We start from the raw sequence: 23,662 nt of genomic DNA, 5'->3' as shown, positions 1-23,662 counted from the left end.
GGCATTGTGGGAGTTTACTGGGGCTTGTTTGTAAACATCAACAGCGGCAAGTTGTTTTGTAGTGCCGCTTTAGTTTACCACAAATGTTATTCCCAGAAGGCTGCTAAATCTCACAGTTTGTTAATACCACGCATGCCACACTCCCTCCCCGCACCCTCGCCTCTCTAAACGCTGTAATGCTCGCACATAAACAAACAACGCAACAAGGGAAACTGATTCAACAAGAAAGGGGAAGCAGGGTGGAATTTTGCTTCTGCACACATGCCACAATCAGCCCGACTGTGTACTGGAGGGATCAGCAGCTCTGTGACACTTTGGGTGAGCACTGCCATATTTTTCTTTAATTAAGCTTGGAAAAAAAAACTTGTAGTACAGCCAACCTAGCTCATGAAGCCACTTGTGTTTTAATTTAATGACCTGTCCACATTGATAAATTTTCACCCTGATTAACATGGGCCACAAGGGTTCCGAAATTCCAATGGGAGAGATGAGAACCAGACTTACTTTAAGGCGCTTCTCATCCAGTTATGCAGCCTGCCCCTGTCAAGCCTTTGCCCAGTTTTGTCACTTTACATCATCATGGCCCAAACTGCTTCTTGCCTCAAAAGTCACACAGCCATATATTGTACTTTTACTCAAGCAGAGAATGTTTCTCTGCATTAGTGGAACATGAGTTATGAAGCAAAATCTAGCCTGTTTTTTATCCATCTCAGGAGGCGGCCATTTTGCCACTTGCTGTTGACTGAAGATGACATCAATGTTGCTCAGGTCTCAGACAACAAGTTACAACCAATCGCAGCGCAGCTGCAGAAAACAAGTGAGCCGTGATTGGTCGTTGTCTGAGCACTGCGCAACTGTGATGTCATCTTCAGTCGACAGTTAATGGCAAACTGGCCACCCCTGAGATGGATAAAAACTGCTGGATTTTGCTTCATAACTCATATTTCACAAATGTAATATTAGTCAGAATGTCATGTTTACACTAGTGAGGTCACATATAACATATTATTGTGAAGAAATATTTAAGGTTGACTTCCATTTTAAAGGGAGCGTTACCTCAAGACAGTGTTTCTCAATTGCGGTCCTCGGGCCCCCCGAGCCAGCCTGTTTTCCATGTCTCCCAATTGCAACGTAGGTGAGGATCGTTATCAGGCTTCTCCAGAGCTGGCTGATTAGCTGTCATTGGAATCAGCTGCATTGGGAATTGTGAGACATGGAAAACAGGCTAGCTAGGGGGGGGCCTGAGGACCGGAATTGAGAAACGCTGCCTCAAGATGACAGGGTGGACAGAAATTTCAGGGACACAGACAAATTGTCCAATATGAATCTGAAAGTAGAAAAAGCATGATCATAATTAACTGGTTTATTAAATTACTTGTGAACAATTAAACCGTGCAAAAAAAATAATTGAAAAAAATCTAATGGTTTAACTACCGTATTTTCCGCACTATAAGGGGCACCTAAAAGCCTTCAATTTTTTCAAAAGCTGACCATGCGCCTTATAATCCAGTGCGCCTTATATATGGATCAATATTGAGCCGCAACAGGTCTCGCTGTCAAGACGCTATCGGTGACCCTGCACGATCGGTGACGCGCATGCACAGAAGAACCCGCCATCTTGGATTGCTAGCTAATACTAATACTTTACCTCAGAGAAAATAACAAAACAGCAGTTTATTCATTTTGGGAGTGAATGGAGTTGTCAGAAAGCTGGTTTGTAATCTATTAATAAAGTTTGACTGACCTATCTGACTGTTTTGTTGACATTCCCTTTAGCGCAGCACCATCTAATGGATGCATAACGTAATCCCAGCGTCGACTATAGCGCCATATATATGGAAAAAGTTTTAAAATGTGTCATTCGTTGAAGGTGCGCCTTATAATGCGGTATAGTGCGGAAAATACGGTACTTATTTGTACACAGGGTAGTTGTGACACACCAAAATCATATAGTGTACTTTCAATCCAATTCAAATTTAACGTGACTGCAACGAATGAGAAAAGGATCCAGCTGGACATGCACTTTCACACATAAACACACACGGATGTACAATATACATATTTTTAGCCTTATTGATTGTACTAATGACTATGTTGCTTTACTGCTGTGGTGGCCCTTTGTGAGTTTTGCTCTGATAGACTGCCATCATTTTCCAGTGGTTCAATAGAAAAAAGGTAGGAGGCTGAATCCCTTTTAATAGCCCGTGCCAAATGATACCAAGATTCCCCTCTGAGTTATAACACTTTTTTCCCCTCCCTCCTCGAACATTTTTTTTCTCCTTTTGCAACGACAGGCATGATGTAATTCCCAAATTTCTTCAGAGACAGTAATCTCAACACTGATTATGCTGTCAATTAGTAAATGAATGAGGCGGTGAGGGAGAAAAAGGTGGTAATAACTCTGCAAAAGGAGTTGTCAGGCTTCCAAAGTACATCAAGGACATAGTGAGCTACGCAGACAGTAAAAATTGTCCAATCACAATATAACTGTCTATTTGCAAGGAAAGCATAGAAGAGCAGTGAACCCATTTAAACTACTTTTTTTTTGTGGAATAGAGTTTTATTTAAAGACTGACATCAGTTCTTTACACTTAAATCAATATGCTGAGAAAGAGAGAGAGACATTAAAGTTATCTACATTTATAGCTTCCTCGAATACGTACTCCCGACTGCTGGATTGTGCCGCGTTAAGGCAATTATATGCACCTGTTTGCATTTAAAAACACTGCAGACATGTCAGTGCAGGAAGGCAAGACAAAATGTTCATGAAAGTGAAATGTTCTGTTTGAATCTTTTTTTTTTTTTGTGAGCTTCAGCACGGCAAACCATCTGTTGTTCCCTGACTACATAATGGCAAGACTCAGCCGGGATGCGAGGATGTCAAAAGGTCAGTAGCTTCCCCTCACGCACACACAGCAAGAGAGAGAATGTCACGACTATGTTTTGTCAATTTGCTATTTTATCCTTTACAATTAAAAATAAAAACAAGAAAACACACATCACAAAAGTTGATGTTCAACATTCCTGGGATTTTAAATAAATCTCTTCCCATAGATTTTTCTGTTTCAGGCTGTCAGCGTCAATGTGTGCAATGTCTTTATTATCTAATACTTTGAAAAGTAATCCGAAGGCTGTCACTGTTGCTTGCTTTGAGGCTAACTAGCAACTAGCCACAAACTAATACAATATCAGCATCATATTTTTATTGATTTTATTTTTTAGTGTCTTTAAGTAGCTATTGAACTTGATTTCAGGACGACATTGTGTTGTTGATGTTGGTAACAAACGTTTGCAACACATTGCAACCAGAGTGACGCAAAACGTGAGTTAATTAAGTCAGCAGTCACGCAGCAGAGCTCTGCCAGGAAGAACTTCAAAATAAAAGCAACCAAGGCACCAAAGTAAGTGTGTTATTGCATTTGGAAAGATTTTATTTTGACGTTGGCCTCACCACTGGCTGCCGTCATAGATAGCATGAACATTTTGTTGCTGCTTTTAGTTTGACTTTTTTTTTTTTTTTTTTTTTTTTTTTTTTTTTTTTTGCTCGTCTATACACACACACGAGCATTTATTTATTTATTTATTTATTATTATTTCTTAATATATACTACTTAATTACATAAATTTGTAGACATTAAATATGTTGGAATGTAAGTACACCTTTTTCTCATGTTATAAAATGCTTCTTTTTTTTAAAATTAATCTGTAGCCTGTATACAGTAATCTGGTGGGACGATTTAATATTTCTAAAAAACAAAAACAAATGTGCATGGGATTTTACGGTATATGTTGTTGGAATGTGGAAGGAAGCCGGAGAAACTCAATCATGGCGGCAAAGTACCAACTTGTCACAGGAATGTCTGCTGCTGAGATTTGCACCTGCAACCTCACCAAAAGTGGTGTGCCACCTTGCAGGCAACTTTGAGAGTTTTTTCATTCTTAAGTCGGTTGCTCATTTTACAATAGTTGTAATTTAACGTGCTTTGTAAACCATTGTTTAATCAGAGAGGCTTTTGACCTTTAACAAACACTTTACAAAACACTTTCAGAAAAAAGTTGAATAGACCATCTGTCGTTTTTTTTACATTAGGGATGAAGAACGCAATAAGAATCACTCAAGACGTGAAGCACAAGTGATTGTTGAGCTGGAAAAGACGCAAGAATCCCCAAAGTAAAATCAACTCACTCGGCATGAGGAGGGAAAAAGAGAGAGAGAGGCGCTCTTTCCTATTGTAGTGGCGTTTTGAAAAGCCGCACCTGCTTTAGAGGCATTACGGTAGAGCCCGAGCTGTCCCCTTGCAGTACGCACACACACTCGCGCGCGCACACGCACGCACGCGCACGCACGCTGCCCTGGTGATTCAAGGCTGATTTCCAGCGAGGGAGCGTCAGAGTTGATAGCAAAAAAGAGCGGAGCGGCGGCGGAAGAAGTTTGTGGCTCTGGGAAAAAAAAAAGAAGCAAAAGACAAAACCGGGAGAAGCTTTTTTTTCTTTCTTTTTTTTTTAGGAGATAGCGGGAGAGGCGAGACAAAACGCGAAGTTGCGCACGGTGGCACACTTTGAGCCGCGCAATTGTTGTGACTTGACTCCAGAGGCGCACAAAAGAAGCCAACAACAAGAACAGGACTAACTCGCGAGCACGCTTTTGTCGTCTTCGCTTCACTTCTTCACGCTTTATTTCTCATCATTTTTTTTTTTTTTACTGTTATTTTTTGAAGTTTTTTTTTCTCCGTGTGTGTACTATATCTCCCCCCCCCCCCCCCACCGGCGTGTGGCCTTTTTGTTGCCGAGAGCGAGTGGACGCACGGGGGGCCGAGAGGAGCCGGAGCCGGGCTGCCCACATGCTCCAACCGCTGGCGTGAAAGTTGACTTCTTCCCAACACGAGAGAACAGGTTCATGCACAGCACACACACGCTTTCACGCTCACTATCGCATTTGTCTGGTCCACGCTGCGAGAACAGGCCACTTTTGCCACTTTCCTCCTCGTTTGTCAACTTTTAAGTCGCTCGAAGCACGTGGAAAGGTGTTTCTTATTGGTTTCAATGTGAGCACTTTTACGCATTATCGTGATTGTGTGGGGGAGTTGCTCTTTCACCCTCCTTTTTGCATTTTCAAAAATGTGCTCTAAAAGGGGGATTTTCACCTTGTGCTAAAACCCCAAAGGTACCCCTGCAGCTGCTTCACAATTTATGAAAACCATTAAAAAAAAAAAAAAAAAAAAAATGTTTTTACAAAAAATATTTCTAGATACGTATTTCCTTTCTGAGGAATGAACTTTGGGTTAAAACTGTTAGTCTTTTATTTACAAGTAAATTGTAACTTCACTTAATTAATCCCCACACGTCTTTTGACCATTAACGCCGACGTGAAGTTATGTGGTGGTAATTTTACAACACGTGAGCTTTAACGTCCTCACTTATTTAAAAAAAAAAAAAAGTGGTTATTTTAATTTACGTTTATCTTTGTATTACAGCGGGTTTTTTCTTCTTTTTTTAATGCGACTCTCACTGATGATAATAAACTCATTGTGCTAAAAAGAAAGAGTGAAAACGACGGGGAAAAAAGGCTCTCTAGTCAAAAGGTCAGGGAACAATACCTTCTTTTCAAAACCGTTTTGACTTTTTGAAATTTTAACCGCCATGTGTGAGCTCTCTGCTTCTAAGTGAAGATTTGTTCATTTTTTGCACCATCCAAAAATACAATTGAAACAGAAGAAAGTTGCACCTACCGTTAAACTTGAAGCAATTGTATTTGTATTGGAGCTACTTAAAAATATTTTTTTTTGTTTTAAAATTTGAGAACCATATGCATTCCTTAATTTCAGAAATATCTTTTGTTGTTTTTGATTGTAATACAAATACTAAATACTTATAATAAATAAATAGTATAAATTTGTACCTTCATTTAATTAACAACTTAGAGGTACATGTTCCTTTTGTGAGTACTTAAATTGCTTGTGAAATATCAAGTGAACAAAAATGGTTGGAAACCCGAAACAACAATTAATTGCTGCTTATGCGTCAGTGTGGTGTCCAACCTGACACCCGCCTCATTGCCACTTGATTGATGGGCTCCGAGACATTTGTCAAATTTGATTTTATTTACCATGTCATCCATCTCTCAATTTTTTCCGTCTGTTTTGTTTCCACTCCTTCCTCGCTGCCCCCCCAACCCCCCCCCCCGACCCCCACCCCCGTCTTAATTGCACTTGAACAAAAGATGCAAAAGCTCTCAATCATGCTTCCTGACCTTGTCACATCGGTGCTGTCAGACAGGTACTTGGTGGCGACTGCATGCCTACCAATCAATTGGAATTTCGTGTATAAAGGAAAGGAAAAAGGCCAGTAAAAGTCTTAAAAGTGAGATGAGAACTATTTGTTAAATATTTCCATTACTTTCAATGAACTGACAAAAAAGAAATAAATATATTAAAATACAGCCACTTAAAGAACAAATGTCAGGAATCATCACTTTATGTCAGCAGCATATTTTACACTCTTCTTGTGTGTTTTTTTTTTTTTTTTGGGGGGGGGGGGGGGGATTTGATTCAAAATGGTGCATTTTAAATGACCATTCACATTTCTATTTAATTTTATGAGGGAGATAATCAAAGCCATGTAACGGTGAAGATGGTAATATGTGTTTGTCTTGTTCAATCTCACCAATTTAAAGGCACATTGAAACAAAAGTTGTTTTTGAGGAGGAAAAACTTTGTGTGTGCGAGGCTGACGTTCTCTTGCCCTTGTCCACTATTGTGCAGTTGTCTGCCCGTCAACACCTTTTCTCCCCCCCCCTCTTCACATTTGCCTCCACACTTTTGCTCCTTTTCTCTTTTTCCCTTCTCGTCTCATCTATCCCGACAGCTGTGTCTTTTCCGTGTCACGTTTTGCATGTCGTACACTGCTGGTCTATCAGCCCGAGTGTGTGTCTTTCTGACTGATGTAAAATTGCAATGAATATCATATGCTTAAAAAAAACTCTTCATCCAGATTAAAAGCCAAGCCATGATTGTTTTAGTCCATAAACTCACTCAGCGGGTCCTCTCACCTCCATCAGAAGGGCTAGTGATAGTATGTGTACAATGGGGAGTATGTACAAAAGTGCTTTTTTTTTTTCTTTTTTTCCCTAATTCACCTGCGCTGCTTCAGTGAAAATGGACACCATTTGAAGTTTTAAATGTCCTGTGCGTCGGCTGTGTCCGTAATATGCTGCTCACCCCAGCCCACAAGTCTGAGTGGGCTTTTGGATGCAAAGTGATGTTGAAGAGTGCCCATATATGACACTGCCATAGTAAACATGTTGCTTTTCTTTCTATGGTGCCACTTAGCTGCAACCAAAAGTGAAATGGTAACATTTTCATTAAGGTTGTAGAACAAGAAAAAATGGAATCATGATAAGCGTCATTAAAAAAATGTTTGACAAGATGTAACAATTGTGTGAACATGTGTTCAAAAAAATACATTTTATTTCAATCATTGCTCTTTTTTTTCAGCAAAAGATAGATCAGCTCAATTATTAAATTTGTGCAGCAAGTGGTAGAATGTTCAGGTTGCATATTCAAGTGATTGACGGCATGGCGAAACTGCCGCCACATTGCTTTTGACTGAGTCCTGATTATACATGTGGTTCAAATTGAGCTTGTTATTTAGGAAAAGTCGAGGGCTCAACGCTCGTGTGTGTGTGTGTTTGTGTGAGCGCGTTTAATAAATCCCTGCACATTTTTCAAAGATGAGATGTGTTTTCCTGACGGGTCAGGAGGCAAGCGTCGTACTGTAAAGTTGCAGGAGAGCAAGGCGAGGAAGAACAAGGGGAAGAAGCAGGGTGGGGTGGATGAAAGATGCCATGAGACACATCTTAAATAGATGTCGGCCACCTGTGAGCGAGACATGTTCGCTTTTGTTGCCTTTAGAGGAGCTGTCATGGCCTCAAACAGTTTTGAAAATTATTCCCATTGATAGGATGGCTTATTGGGTTTCGATTCAAGTGTCTGACATGAGACGTATCCAGCCCATTAACAGCTGATGGATGTGGGAAGGAGTGACCCAACAGTTCGAAGCGGAAGGGACTGTTTCCTATGAGCGGGTGATGGTGGGCGGGGGTCGGTGTGAAAAGGGAAGTGAGGGACAGAGATAGAACATACGAGTGAAAAGGCTGGTAGGAGCGTCCAAGAGTTCTTGAGGCGTGGGTCATTACAGCTGAGGAAGCATTAGATCAGCCTCTCCAGGGTGCGTTTGGCACCTGAGGCCATGGTTGGAGCAAAGAGCTGGAACTGAAGGGGTGGGGCACACTCGAGTGTGTGTGTCTGTATTTGGTGGTGGTGGTGCTGTCAGTGTGAAGTCTGGAGGAATGAGAGCGAATCGGAACGCAAGGAGGCGGCGGTACGAGCTTTTCAAGTTTGGCTAAGGATCATGAGGTCAGAAGCACACTAGATGCTAAGTGCGTTAGCCATTGTCTATCTAAAACAAATGAAACACTTTAATACGAACATGGAAGCGCAGTTTTCCTAATTGCCCTCATAAAATAAACTCTGTGGTAACATTCACGATGGAGTCGATGGTGAAGCAGATGTAGTGACTTTTGTAGCGACGCTGTCACTTGCTAATCTACAGACGCTAAAGAAGAAATATGGCAGAAACTACAATGAAAGTAACCAAAATTCGCCAGGGAATCCATCCCAGTCAGTAAATTTACCTGAAGACTGCTATAAAAACAGATAATTAGAAGGATGGCAACTGAAAAACTGATGAGCGTCCGCGTTTAAATGGAGCATCTTGATGAACAGTCACGAATCGGTCGTCGCGCTTACGCTAACTCCGCATCGCCGCTGACAGCTTTATTTGTGTTATGGATTTTCCTTCACTCCGTCGCGACTCCCTTTCCTCCCCTTCCTATCCCCGCAGTCGGCTCCCCTCGCCTCCGAGCCTCTGACCTTTTTGTAAGCGCTTCATCAGAGAGCCGTTGGTGTTTTCTAAAGCGCCGCGACAGACTGACAGGGCGGCCGTCAATCGAGCGGAGGAGCCAGCGAGCAGATCAGTGGAAAGCTTCGCCCGGAACAACAATGTGACTCAACTTTGCGCGCCGGCGCTTTAATGTGTATTGAAAAAAGGATGGTAGTGAAGGCTTAGGTGACAGCTGCGAAGTGCGCGTCTCGCTGCATTATGGCTACGCTGAGGCGCGTTTCATAAATCGTCTGACTGGAGGGACGTGCTGCCGGGCCTCTCCAGTGCAAAATGCTTTCACTCCAGCTCTCAGTTTAAGTTTAGTTAACCTAATTGACACTTTAAAATACACTCGTTTGGTCTTCTCATTTTTTACTTCACCGTCAATTTGAGCTTGTTGTTGTTTTACTCAGTTTTGAGTTAGTTTTACATTTAATTTTAACACTGTGGAAAGAGTTACTTTAACACCAAATCTGATCATGACCAAATACATTCAGATAGTGAAGTTGCTTGGCATACGTCAGAAGATTTGGCCTGAGCATATTTGCTCCTGTCCCACGTCACGGTGGACCGGTGAGGTAATAACCATGTCAACGCATCTCATTACGTCTCCTAATCCGTCAAGTATCGGGATGTCGGCGAACGCAGGCAAAAAGAGTTGCAGGGGCTCTTTTATGGTATTAGTATTTGTGGTATTAGTTCCGGGGGGGGGGACACGGGATGCCGACTTAAGCTATTAGCATGTGAGGCGCCGCGCGGGATGATCCATCCCCTGACAGGACGAGCTGTTAGCCGGTGTCGGGCTAAATCACAATAGGCGGCCCGGCTTGACGGATTGACGGAGCTTTTGACACCCGTCTGGACCGCCCTTTTCCTTCCTCCTCCGCCGTGTGTAACCTCACATGGGAGATTAGAGGAGGCCTGTGCTTGGGAACTTTGAGTCTTTCTAAACAGTTTGCTTATCTTCTCCACAAGAGGAAAACAATAAAAGAGGTTTCTTTTTTTTTTTTCTTTTTTTCTGGGCAGGCTTTAGTCGGTAGGGGTGCAGCTACTATCAGGAGTTGAGGGGATGCTGTTGCGCTTTGGATACACTCATTGTGTGTGTGGGGGTGTGTGTGTGTGTGTGTGTGTGTGCATGCACATTCAATTAACTGCCAATCACTGCGTGACCCTCCACCTCTCTCTCGCTCTCTCTACTCTCCGGACTGAATTCCTCTGGTTTTAGGTTCTGTTTTTCAAGCAGCTGTGACGGAGAAGAAAAAGCAAACAGGTCATCAGTTTTCCGAACTTGTATGTATTCTTTAGGGCTAATTCATCACTGTGAGGAGATATTCTTTTTTAAAGATGATTTCATCAGCGGTGCAGTTGAGGTTTAAAGTGTTGAGATCTTTGGTGTCGCTATTTCACTGGCTGTTTTTGCATTGAAACTGGTGTTGGCGTCTGTGTGCGGTGGGCATTGTTGGCCGAGAGACATCTGCCACTAGATTATTCCCAGCTGTTATCTGAATAATTGTGTAATCCCCTCCTCCCTAGGACCCTTCCTCCACCTTCCTTGCCTCCCCTTGTCTCTTCTTCCTCCACGGCAGGGAGGGATGAGCCTGCTTTCTGAGCCACTTGATTATAAATGCGTGAATGCGGACGTGCACTGGCCACTTCATTGCAACTGTCAATACTCAATTCGATTCAGACGGGAGGAGTAAAATAAGAAACAAATTCCTGATTATATTGTACAGGTGTACCTAAACCTATAGATATATGTTGTTGTCAGCGGTCATTTTCTGACATTTGTACAAGGATTTGAACACACCTGCCTCCGACTTCGCCCTTCCTTCCCTCTTGGCTCTCGGGGAAATAAAAGTATCGTAATCCCGCCAGATCAAGATTGCTGTCCAGCGCGGCTTTGCCAGCCTGTGAATTAGAGACAGCTCTCATGTTCCTAAGGACGGAAGGCCGTGCGTGTGTGCGCGAGTGTGTTTGTGTTGTTGGGCTTTGAAGACTTGCGGGATTGAGAAGGGATGCGATAGGAGGGCTCTGTCAGAAAAGAAAAAGAGCAACTGAAAAGTCGGCACAAATGAAGAGGGAGGGTTTTATTTTGTGGTAACTAAATTGTACACGTCTATTCTATCTATTATTTTGTGAAAACATCGTTTATCGGTTTCAGTTATCATGTATTGCTTTGTTGCAAAAGAATCACACTCATTCTAAAAAGAAAGAAACACTTTTTTTTTTTTTTTTTTTGTCTCTCTCTTGTTCAACAATTCCAAACTCAAGGCCCGGGGGCCAAACACGGCCCGTCATATCATTTATGTGGCCTGTAAAACTAAATCATGTGTGCCAACTTTCATAATTCTTGCTAAAATATGTAACAAAATTTCAAATTGTTATGTTGTCATAGATAATAACGTTGAGATTTTGCAAGATTTTTTTTTTGGTTACAATTTTACGGTAACTTGAACAATAATTGAACAAACTATTATTTTGGACTTCTGATTTCAAAACTGGTAATTGGTAAACTATCAAATAATTTTGTATATGTAATTATTAGAGCTGTCAAACGATTACATTTTTAATCAGATTAATCACATCTTAAAATTTTGATTAATCACAATTAATCGCTTAATTATAAAGGCTTTTTTTTAATCAACATTTTTTGCCCATCAAATTTGAAAAGCACCTGTTATGTGTTAATTCTTTTGACATTTATTGTTATGAGGACGTCTTCAACGTTTTTTGATCCACTGCACACACTCGTCCTCTTTTTCTAATCAGTCAATTACTTGCATAATTTAAAATTGGGGGTGACCCAAATAGTGTGACATGAACAAATATTCTGAATGTCATACACAATAATATTAATAGTGTGATTAATCTGTGTGAAAATGTGATTAATGCAATATTTTTTTGTGATTAATCAATGAGTTAACACTTTAATTTAGCACTAGTAATTATACAATGCGGCTAACCACAAAAATGATTTTGACACCCCTGGTATATGTTATGCTTCTTTTTTGTGGTAATCAAACAAGCTACCTTCCTGCGTTTGTCTTTTTTTTTTTTTTAACATGAATAATATAGCTCCTTAACTGTGATTTGTTTCCCACTGTTCTTTTAGTTACCCAAGCTCCGATAGGCCACCTCCATCTTGAACTTCCAACTTTCTTTTTTTTTTTTCTTGTTTGCTTTTTCTTCCTTCCCTCTTCACCTCCTTCTCTGTCTCTGCCTCACTCCGACTCTCGCCGTCAAACCCGTTGTCTCTAATTACGGCGTCTCTGCGTTCCCTCTCAGCCTCTTCATTACATCCCGGCTGTCATCACAGTTTACTTCCAACATTTGCTACCTCTCCTCGCGCTTGTTCAATAGCAATCATTTCATTCCGCGGCGGTGATTTGACAGGAATGCGCCGCAAGGTCAATCAATCAGACCCTTTAGCAAATTCAACACAATACAGCTGAAGCATTGAAAATGGAGACGTTTCAGACGCATTCCCATCTCATTTGTTAACTAAACATTTTCATGCTCAGCCCTCGTGGATTAACACAAATTTCTCATTTGGCTGCCGTGTAAGCTCATAGATTTTTCTATGCTTTCATCATATAAAAGGTCACAAATTGTGTTTGCTGGTCTGAATACACTGCTGGCTGAATGAACATTTTGTCACTACACCTGCTTGTCCCTGAAATAAATTAGATGGTGCACTGACTATAGAGTACAAAATATGCTTTACTCCTCCTATTAAGTTTTTCGTCAGTAAGTAAAAGAGGAGCGCCGCGTTGAAAGGCGCCCGTTTGGCTAGCGAAGGTCGGAGCCGCCGCATTGCAACCTGTAGTCATGTGCTGCTGCGGCTTTGCATTGTCTAAAGGTCACTTAGTAACAGTTTATCAGGGCGGGCAACAGCGACGAAGGACGAGGATAGATGGGACAGGAGGGTGGGGGGCAGGCTGGATTTTTTTTTTGGAGGGGGGTGTTTCCAGTAGGGATCTAACGATAACGGGAATGTCGTGATATCACCATATTAAACCTGCCACATCTGTTAAAAAAAAAAGTCAGGTTGATTTCCATTTGTGTAGTTCAAGCAACCCCTGGTGGCTAGTTTTTTAGTGCAGTTTAAGTTTCACAAGGCATGTTTTGGCCCTTCTATGTTTAAAATCCACGCTAATGGTCAGAGGAAGTAATATGCTTGTGAAGCGAGTCAATATGTGGAGGAACTCAATGTGTGCTTGCATTAGCAAATAAGTGCCTCAATATTAATTGTTATTAGAGATTGTAGGTTGTTTATATGCATTGCTGTTATGTACAAAAGCACAATATTGTGCTTTTTTTTTTTTTTTTAGTATGAGCTCTTTTTTTTTTTTTTTTTACCTTTTTTTAATATCGCCAACATCCCCACAATATCGTGAGAATTATCGTATCGCGACTTTCAAATTGTGATAATATCGTATCGTGATGTTTGGATGTCGTTCCATCCCTAGTGTCCATCAGGGCTTATTTTCTACTAATATGCTCAAGCTGATCACCTGGGCCGTACAGTGCACTGATTGACCTCCAATGTAAAGGTCAAGTTGAGGTGTAATACCCCTCCTATACTGCTTGCCAAAATTTGAATGTCTCATCCTTTGCCCACACACAGCATTAATTGAAGGGGAAATTGATAGTTGTGTGCACTTTAAGAATTCTCCCGTCTCCCAGGGAGAGAGATGAGGGCAGCTGGTGTAAAGAGAGGAAAAAAACAGGGGGACTCAAATCCTGACAGATGGAACTAGGAACAACTCCACCCCGGAGCTTTAATGGGGGCCGACTGGCTGATGAGGACACACGTTGATTGGTCGATCTTGAGATCTGTCTGGATTGTAATATTCATTCCATTGATGATCCAATCACAGAAATATTCCATACTCCTCTCTTTCCGACTGATTCTCCTCCTCGTGCGCCCCCTCCTCCTTCCCCCCCGTCCCCCACCTCCCAATCCCTGCTCGCCTCCCTGAGGAGGCCGGGATGGACAGATGAGCCGAGTGCGCTGTATCTGTTCGGTTCTGCTCTGCTGATCGCTGAAGTAGAGAAGAGAGAGAACTTATCTTCTTCGTCTGATGGCGCTCAATGGACTCTCTCTCTCGCTCTCCCTCTCCTCCTTTGAGAGGGGCTTTCCTTTGCCAGGGGCAGAGATTTTATAATTAGTATTCCTCCAGAAATAGAAAACTAGTTTTCTTAGGTGAAGTCACCCTCTGATGAGTAAATCTAGCCGGATATGGAATGAAATGAAATCTATGTCAAGGAACTCTATTTTTATTACTTTCTCGTGTTCACTTTTGCCCAAACAAATATATCCACCTGTGCCACCCAGCCAATAGTGCATGTGACTGCATCTCCATATCAACTTGGTCTTTTAGTTTATTTCACAAGGATTTCTAAGGATGGGCGAAATTTCCCTGATCAATTAAGGCAGTGTTGTCCAAACTACAGGCCATTTGCAGCCTGCCGTCCATTTTCTAGCAGCTCTTAGCATACACTCGAAAAATAATAGGGTAATAGAAATAGCCCAACTTGAGTTGGGAAAAAAATAATAAAAATACCCGACTTTTTGAGTCATTTAACCCAAACTTTGGATCAATTTAAATTGAAACCCCACAAATTGTTTATTTGAATAATTGTGAATTGGGTCAATTGTTAACCAAACTAACTTTGAGTTGTTTAGCCCAAAATGTTGGGTCAGGTTCAATTGATAACCCACAAAGCAACCCAATTAAAACAAAAATAGCTGGGTCATAAATAAACCAAATTGGGTCAAAAATGGGCAGACCCATATTTCTAAGACATTTAACCCAAGGTTGGGTTCAAATTAATAACCCACAAAGCATGTCAGGGTTTTGTGGATGTTGCGGACCCAAATGAGGAGAGGCAGAGCGAGGAGGTCGAGGTAATGTCCAGACAAAAGGCTTTTATTACTTAAACAAAAACAAGGTGGCGCACAAGGTGCCGACAGGAAACAACGAAAACAACAAAGTCCTAAATCCAAGCAAACTCAAATAGCATGATAAAGAATTGGCAAGACGGTGGAATCAACAATGGACCAGCAAAGACTCAAACAAAAACACGAGAATAAATCCACACGAACTAATTACACAACAAGTGACACCTGGACAGGACACACGTGGGAACTGATTGGCTGAACACAACTGTGACAAGCACAGGTGTACTAAACGAGAGACATCGACAAGAAACAAAGAAAACACAACTGAAGTGTTAATCAAAGACAAAACATAACAAAAACCCAACCCAAATCATGACAAAGCAACTCAATTTTTAGTGGTGTTTTGCGGGTTATTCATTCGACCCAACTTTTTGGGCGAATTGAATCATATAAATTAAAATGGGTTAAAAAAAAAAAATGAATTGACCTAACTTTTGAAGCTATTTAACCCCAAATCTTAGTCCAAATTGCAAAGCAAACGATGTTTGGGTTGTTTTGTGGGTTATTCGTTTGACCCAACTTTTTGGGTTAGTTGAATAAAAAGTTTAAAAAAAAGTTGGATCGGCCCCGTTTTGACACAGTTAGTTTAATTTTGACTCAATTGTGTTGCTAATGTATGTAGAAATAACTTTTTCGCCAGAGCCTTGAGCTCAATTGGGTGCAGGTGATGAAATAGTGCAAATAAAGTATTTGCAACGAAATTAGTCACAACGATTCTTTCTGTAATTGAATGAATGAATGAAGATGTTTCATTTTCAGAAGCAAAACTGTTTTCCTCAAATTTCTTCTGCCTGTATCATGGTCTGATTTGTGAATGTATCACATGAATGATTGACTAAGACCCTCAAGTAAACAGCTTTAAAAACAGTAATCTAATTATCAATTACTCTTACTTTGATTCTGCCAGGCCAAAATCATGAAAAACAAACAAACAAACAGTTTGCCTTATCACCTTTAACTCGAAATTGTGCAAGTACCGATACCAGCAGGGCTGGACTGGCCATTTGACATACAGGGCAGATGCCTGGTGGGCTGACCTCTTTTGGAGCTGATGCAGTGTGTTTTAATTATTATTTTACAGTCCATTATTACAGTCCATTAATCTCTTTCAAATATAGATAGCAAGCTGAAACATCATCAGTAAACACCAGGAGCAGAACTACATGGGCCAGATCGGGCCGATGGGCCTAAGTCAAAATGGCAGGGCCAATTTTTTGGTGTCATTTCCGTAATGGGCCGATAACAAACTTTGTTTACCGGTACTTAGTATTGGTATCAGTGACTACTCAAAAACATGAACTCTTTTACTGCCACACGTTACCAAAGAAAAACTTTGATATGACAGAGGCTTTGATCATTGACGAAAATAGATACAATGCTTCCATCTGCTGGCCATAGTTTAGAGTGTGTTAGATTCCACAACCCATTGACCAGGCAGCGCTGCACTTAGACGTTGCACTGAGAATAAAAATTTAAAAAATTGTTGACGTTATTTAACGTTTATGGCAATATACGTCGTAATTTTACTGATCGTTATTAAACGTTTTTGGCGGTCAAAGAGATAACAATCACTTGATTAATGATCTGTTATTATTTCAGTGGACTCAATATTTTCTCTATTCCACACAATCAATCGATTACCATCCTGTTATGGTAAAACGTGACTTCATCACTTCCTGTTTTTGCCGCCTCCTCCCCTTCTCCTTTTGCTTTCTCTGTCCATTAATGAGAATGTGTTAACGAGAAAGAAAGATCTATTGGGTGTAGCGCGCCGACTTATCAGTACAGCCGAGGTTCGGAAGAGGGGAGAGACAGAGAAAAAAAAAAAAAAACGTCTTCAGCGAGCCCTTCAAAGAAGTCCTATTCTTGTGCTGGTGAATGTTTGATGAGACACTGAAAAGTTCCCCTCCAACGTCATGCTGTCTGAACAGGGGAGAACACAACCGTTCTTAATCATGCGGCACCCAAACGAAAGAAAAAAAAAAAAAAAGACTTCCAACCCGATTTAATTAACTGATAAGAAATGGCTTCAAATTAATTTTTCAAGGATGTTAGATTTTGATTAAGAAGAAACTCTGAAAAGAAACAGACGAATAATCCGTTTTTTTTTTTCCATCAACATGCTCAAATTCCAACCGGTTAATATGATAATTGCGGCAATTAGGGCAATTTTTGTTGCGTACCGCTAACGGAATCTTCACATCTTATTAGCACGTTTCGATTTTTTGGAGGTGCCTACCTCTTCATTTTTACTATTCTTTATCCATCTTGGGATAAAAAACGATAAGAAACGAGAGAATGAGTCCTTTCATGCCGCTTGATTGCAGTTCGGAAATGGACTTTATTTCTGCCGGTTTTACATTACAAGGCTGAGATGGATCTTTAGATTAGCGTAGCTAATAGCCGCTGGCTTCACAATCACAAGCAGGCAAACGAACTCGCCATTTCTAATCCGTCAAGTTGGAAATCGGTGAGAGGGAAAATGGAAGATTGCGCCGTTCACCTGCTAGTGGCCATCAAATGCGACTGCGTGCGTGCGGATGCTAAGGTATTAAAAAGGAGGTGAAGAGGGGCCAGAGAAAGTGCTGGCAGGGGGTCGGGGGACTTTACAAGAGCTGCAAGTTCTTTACTTCAAAGACGCCTTATAGCTTGGATGGACAAACGCGCACGAGAGGTCCCTCTCTCATGAGATGAGCGTCCATCTCATCCTCGCTTCCCACTCACTGACAAATTGTTTGGTTGCTTGAATGATATGCTGCTCATATGATACATTTGGCAACACACGCACACAAACACAAAGCAGGTATTCCTGGCCAAAATCCCTGGATCTAGCATACATATTCAATTAGCAAAACTCATTAGCAAAACTTGGCATTTGTTGTTGTTTTCCTCCCCTCTCGCCGCTCGCCTCCTCGCGCCGCTCCTTGTTGCGCAGAATTAATGGTTTTGATATGCTAATTAGCGGGTAATTTAATTTCAAAAGGCCTCAATTAACAGCAGCGTTGTGGACACGAGGAAGTTAAGCAGCGTAATCTAATTTGCATTAGTAACGAGCGGGGAGTAATTAGTCTCTAATTAGCCACTTCAGACAGCACTTGTGTTTACTTTCCTAATGAAGTGGAGGGGATTTTTTTTTCTCTTCTTCATAGGAAAGCCCGTGAGTAAGCAAGCGTCTTTATGAGGTGTTTGCATGTAGGTGTGAATACGTGATACGTTTGTTTACCTGGATGATGTTGGAGTGTTGCGCAACAACTAACGATGGCGACATTAGGCCGCTTGGTCATTCAGAAGCCGAAATGGGTTGAGCATCATTGGGTCAGAGAAAAATGCTCTCGTAGGGTTTCTTTTTCATTCACATTAGTTGTTGTCTTCTGTTATTTTTTTGTTTATGTGGAGCAGGGCTGTCACGATTGAACATTTTTAGAATCGATCATTCTATCGATTAGTCCATCGATGAATTAAAGTACATTACAAAATTGTTTAATTTATTTTGATTTAGAGGTGTAACATAAATCAGCGATTTTTGACAATAAATCAATTATCAAATTAATTGACCACTATTTTAGTAATCATAGTTTAGTCATTGATTAATTTAAAATTGTCCACCCACTCAACAGTCATTATTCCATCCATCCATCCATTTTCTTGACCGCTTATTCCTCACAAGGGTCGCGGGGGCTGCTGGCGCCTATCTCAGCTGGCTCTGGGCAGTAGGCGGGGGACACCCTGGACTGGTTGCCAACCAATCGCAGGGCACACAGAGACGAACAACCATCCACACTCACACGCACACCTAGGGACAATTCGGAGCACCCAATTAACCTGCCATGCATGTCTTTGGAATGTGGGAGGAGACCGGAGCACCCGGAGAAGACCCACGCGGGCAAGGGGAGAACATGCAAACTCCACCCAGGAAGGTCCGAGCCTGGACTCGAACCGGAGACCTCAGAACTGGGAAGCGGACGTGCTAACCACTCGACTACCGTGCCGCGTTGTTGTTGTTGTTATTGTTATTATTATTATTATTATTATTATTATTATTATTATTATTGTTATTACTATTGTTATTATTATTAACTAGCGTGATATTGCTTAATTGTTTACCTGTAGTTATTTTTTTTTTACATTTCTTAACGATACCAAATAAACATTTGGTTTAAAAAAAAAAGAAAAAAAAGAAAAAAATAGTTTTATAATCCATTTTAATGCAAATTAAAATTGTATCTGATTATTTGATTAATTGATCTAGTAGTTATTTCTTTATATTTCTTAACAATACCAAATAAACAATATTTGGTAAAAAAAAAAAAAAAAAAAAAAGTAAAAAGAAAGAAAAATGGTTTTGTAATACACTTTAATGCAAAATAAAATTTTATACGATTATTCGTTTAATCGATCAAGTATTTATTTCTTTATATTATTTAACGATGCCAAATAAACATTTGGTTAAAACAAAAAAATCAAAAAATAAAATTTAAAAAAATTTAAAAAAAGAGAGAAAAAAAGTTTTTGTAATACACTTTAATGCAAAATAAAATTTTACCCGATTATTCGATTAATTCGAATAACCAACAGAAAAATTGATTTTAAAAATATTCAATAGTGACAGCCCTACTAATTTGATTTAAAATGTAATCAGTCTGCTTTCATGAATGACGACAGAAATCAGAGGATTCATGTTGAGAGGGTGAAATTATGAATAAAACAGTGATCTATTCATTTGATCACCAATTACTAGTCAATTAATTACATTTTTACCCCTCTGTTTGTCATTTGTGTTGTGGGCCACCTCATAGTTCTGATTTCTTTTGGCGGGCCAGTATAATATATGAATCCGAAATATGTCAAGTATGAATCGCTTTATGAAACACAACTGATGAATGGTTAGTTTTGAAATGATGGGCCATTAAAAATGGTTTTCTCAAATATTATTCGATTTATTTAAAAAGATGGATGCTAACAAGAAATGCTTGCACTATCTTAACATTTTTTTTATTTTTTTTTTAAACAAGAAACACCAAGTCAATGCACGTGATTTAGTTTGGAGGGCCACATAAAACGATGTGGTGGGCCGGATCCGGCCCCCAGGCCTTGAGTTTGACACCTGTCGAGCGTATGTCGTTTGAGGGCAATTTAGTCTATATTTCAGTAAGTTTAAGTGGGGGCAGGGAATAAAATGTCTAAATTGGCTCCTGAGCTGAAAGATTTTGTGTCAGTTAGCATTAGCAATTAGCATCCGTGAATCGAAACCAGCATGATGTCGCTGTATGAAATCATCATGTGTGCTGATTCTGTCTTTTCGGGAAATATGTACTTGCCTAACTTGCAAAATGTTTGGATAATCTTGGGAAGAATTTACTTTGGGAACTGAAGGGAAAACACCGGCCCAGAAAAATGCTTTCATCAGCGACACTTTCCACTTTTCCATTCACATGCGCATCAATAACAATCTGAAAACAACATGTGTCCTCCTGGGCTTGATTTTTGAAAGGCTCTCAGGGAGCAAAATAGCCGAAGAGGGGGAGCAGCAGCTGCCCTATGAGCCCAAAATCTGTTGTTCGGGGGAGGTGGGAGGAGCAACAAGCACTGAATGCTCAAGCCCAACTCGTCTTTTTGTCACCCATAATCCATTGCATGGGATTGCTTCCTTTCCTGTTGGGAAGGCGCCTTGCGATCAGCTTTTTTTTGCGAAAGGTCGGAAAGTGAGGCAACTTCCTGCTTCAAAGTGACTCGTCAGACCGCCGCTTGGCACGAACATACACAATCACAATCATGCGTATATAGTGTTATATAGTGCTAAAAAAAAAAAAAAAAAAACTTGACTTCAATAAATAAATAGGATGAAGTCTGTTTGGATGTTTGACCTGGGATATGGAGGACCAAAACTGCCAAAATTCAAAATAAATAAATAAATAAATATATATAATATAAATATAAATATAAATATATATATATATATATATATATATATATATATATATATATATATATATAGTTATTTATTTATTTAGTCATTTGTTTATTTTGAATTTTGGAAGTTTTGGGCCGTCCTGCCGAGTCAAAATGTTATTCAAATGAGGGGGCGTTATGTATTTATTTATGGATGTATATATTTTTTGCTCTTTTATTTCCATTTATATTTCTTTTTTTTTGGGGGGGGGGGGGGATATTATTTTAGAATTCTAGTTTTTGAGATCCATTTTTATTTTCACTTTTAGATTTTATTTATTTATGTAGTCATTTATTTCTTCTGAATTTTGGCAGTTTTGGTCCTCCATCGTACGGAAGTGTGCCAATGTGGAGTAAACATTTTTCAGTGGTAAATACAATCAAACGTTTTTGAAAATACATTCAAATGATTATTTCAGTCATCGATTAATCGGTTGATTATTTATTTATTTTTTTAATTAATCGATGAATTTCCATCTTTTTTCAAAACCAGGACATGATTTTAAATCAAGAGTGCAAAAACATATTAATCATGATTACGGATAGACCGATTATCGATGCCAATATTTGGCATTTTGACAAATATCGGCATCGGCCTTTTTATGAATCTGAAGGCCGATCAAGCTGGTATCACAAAAATAAATAAATTAATGAATAAATAAATAAACAAATTAATTAATTAAAAAAATCAAATTATGTTGAACTTTTGGAAAACTTTATTTACAGTAGAAAACTTTAGGGAACTATTCACTTATTTATTTATTTAGTATTTAATTTAGCTTAACACAAGCCAATGACCCTGGCTGCTCCCTGCAATTTTTTCAATAATTTTTAAACAAAGCTGTCAAGGCTTTTTTTTACTCTGTAGCACTTCTGAAATCTAAAGTGCATTACAAATAAAATTATTATTATTATTATTATTATCATTATTATTATTATTATTATTATTATTATTATTATTATTATTATTATTATTGTTATTATTATTATTATTAATTCTTTACGTTTAAAATTAAAAGAAAAAGTAATTTTGAAAAATTTCAAAGCTAATTTTTTCTCTTTTACTGCAAATGAATATCGTCTTGAAATATCGGTTTATCTGTCTCCTTGACTACTAATAATCGTGATCAGTATCGGCCTTGAAGAAAACCACATCGGTCTGTCACTAATGATTGCGTTACCAGTTTGGTCTGTAACGTGAGCAAACAGGCTGTTATTTATTATATCAATAATATAACGTCATTCTTGTTTCTCCAAAAATATGACTTAAAAAAAAAATCATACGATAACAAAACTCATTTGAGAGATAGGCCTATGTGTGTGTGTTTTTTTTCCTGAAAAATTTAACTTTTCTTTTGAGCATGCAACTTTATTGTTCTGAAATGAAACCTTTTAATCTGGAAAAACATTTTTTTCTTTTTTTCTAAAATTACTGGAACAATAGGACTTGACTTAAGGAAAAAAACAAAAAACAACTTTATTCTTGCAGGACTTCTACATTTTTTATTTTTTTTTTCACAAAAAAAGTACTTGAGTTACTGTTTTGGTCTGTAAAGTGAGAAAACAGGCAACATTGTTGATGGTTGTTTTCCAAAGTAAAAGTACGTGTTAATTGTGTTTTGATTAATCGTTGCACCTCTAGTTAAAAAGCTCTTAAATGTGTATTTTTAAGCTGTATTTGCAAATAGGTTCCACGTACTGAGCTTTCCCCAATCAGGTCAAATTTCCAGCCACCGACATTGAGCTCCATTCCCTCCAAACAACATCCATAAATGGGCAAAAGTGATTTCCAAACGAGCTGACCCGTACGTCGGCCCTGCGCTCGGATCGGCCCGCACCCCCGCGAGGGTGGCATCAATCACAATGAAAATGCATATGCATGAGCCTCTGAGGAGGCGGGGGATAAGTGCGCATGTGCGTGATTGCCGCACGCTATTGAGGCTTCGTTAAGTGCCTTTTATTTCATTGAGTTCAAGTTAAGGGCCGTGGACGAGCCGTGTTGCTTTTGAATGGAAAGAAAGAGAAATACACTTTTTTTTTTTTTCCCCCCTCCTTTTTAGTGGTATCCTGTGCGTGCGTATAATGTGAGCTGCTTTAACCTCTGCTTGTTTTATGGACTTGTGCGCGGCTCCGCCGCCGCTCGATTCATTTACACACCACTCACGCCGGCTTGCCAAATCTCCCCGCAGAGCAGATATTGCCCCGCGAGGTAAATAAATTACTTCCATCGATTGCTGTAGTTGTCGAGTGACTTTATCTCGCGCGGACTTGTCCAGATACGCATCAGCGTGTGACAGGGGGGGGTCTTTCTTTCTATTTTTTTTTCTATTTTTTTTTTTTTTTTTTAAATAATGTGCCACTGTGTCTTATTTGACGTGTTTGTGCGGGTGGCAGGCTAAAATCAGATCTTCCTGATGGCAATCTCGACTTATTTAAAACCTTCGTCAAAGTTACGTGTCAGTCTGTGTCTATTCCAATTGAAACATTATGCCTGGTGCATATTGAAAAGCCGATGCCATCGGTCACTATCAGTATGCTAAAGGCTTGACAGTCGATTATTTTGATAATTCATTAGTTGTCGATTAATCAATGCCGACATTCATCAAAACGCCAAATATGAGCAAATATGAGCTCATAATCGGTCTAATCGAAGTATGCTAAAGACTCGGCAGTCAATTATTATGATAATCTTCTGATAATCGATTAATTTTGACACCCTGAGATATGCCGAATATCGGCACCCATAATAGCCCGGCCGATAATCTGCGTTGCCCCATTCAAAGTATACTAAAGACTTGGCAGTCAATT

At 39.7% G+C, this 23,662-nt stretch overlaps 1 protein-coding gene across 1 annotated transcript in view; it reads left to right on the top strand.

Moving 5' to 3' along the window:
- The first annotated feature begins 224 nt into the window (after positions 1-224).
- The window catches only part of foxp4 (forkhead box P4), a 125,213-nt gene continuing 101,775 nt past the window's right edge, over positions 225-23,662 (top strand). Inside the window, exons 1-2 of the mRNA XM_077529808.1 lie at positions 225-318; positions 2,811-2,887. Coding sequence (XP_077385934.1) covers positions 2,870-2,887 — 18 coding nt within the window. The 5' untranslated portion in view covers positions 225-318; positions 2,811-2,869. The remainder of the gene's footprint in view (positions 319-2,810; positions 2,888-23,662) is intronic.

Source organism: Festucalex cinctus, chromosome 8 (genome assembly GCF_051991245.1).
Source record: "Festucalex cinctus isolate MCC-2025b chromosome 8, RoL_Fcin_1.0, whole genome shotgun sequence".
NCBI lineage: Eukaryota > Metazoa > Chordata > Actinopteri > Syngnathiformes > Syngnathidae > Festucalex > Festucalex cinctus.
Note: the sequence above shows the minus strand (reverse complement) of the source record. Positions and strands in the feature narration are given on the sequence as shown.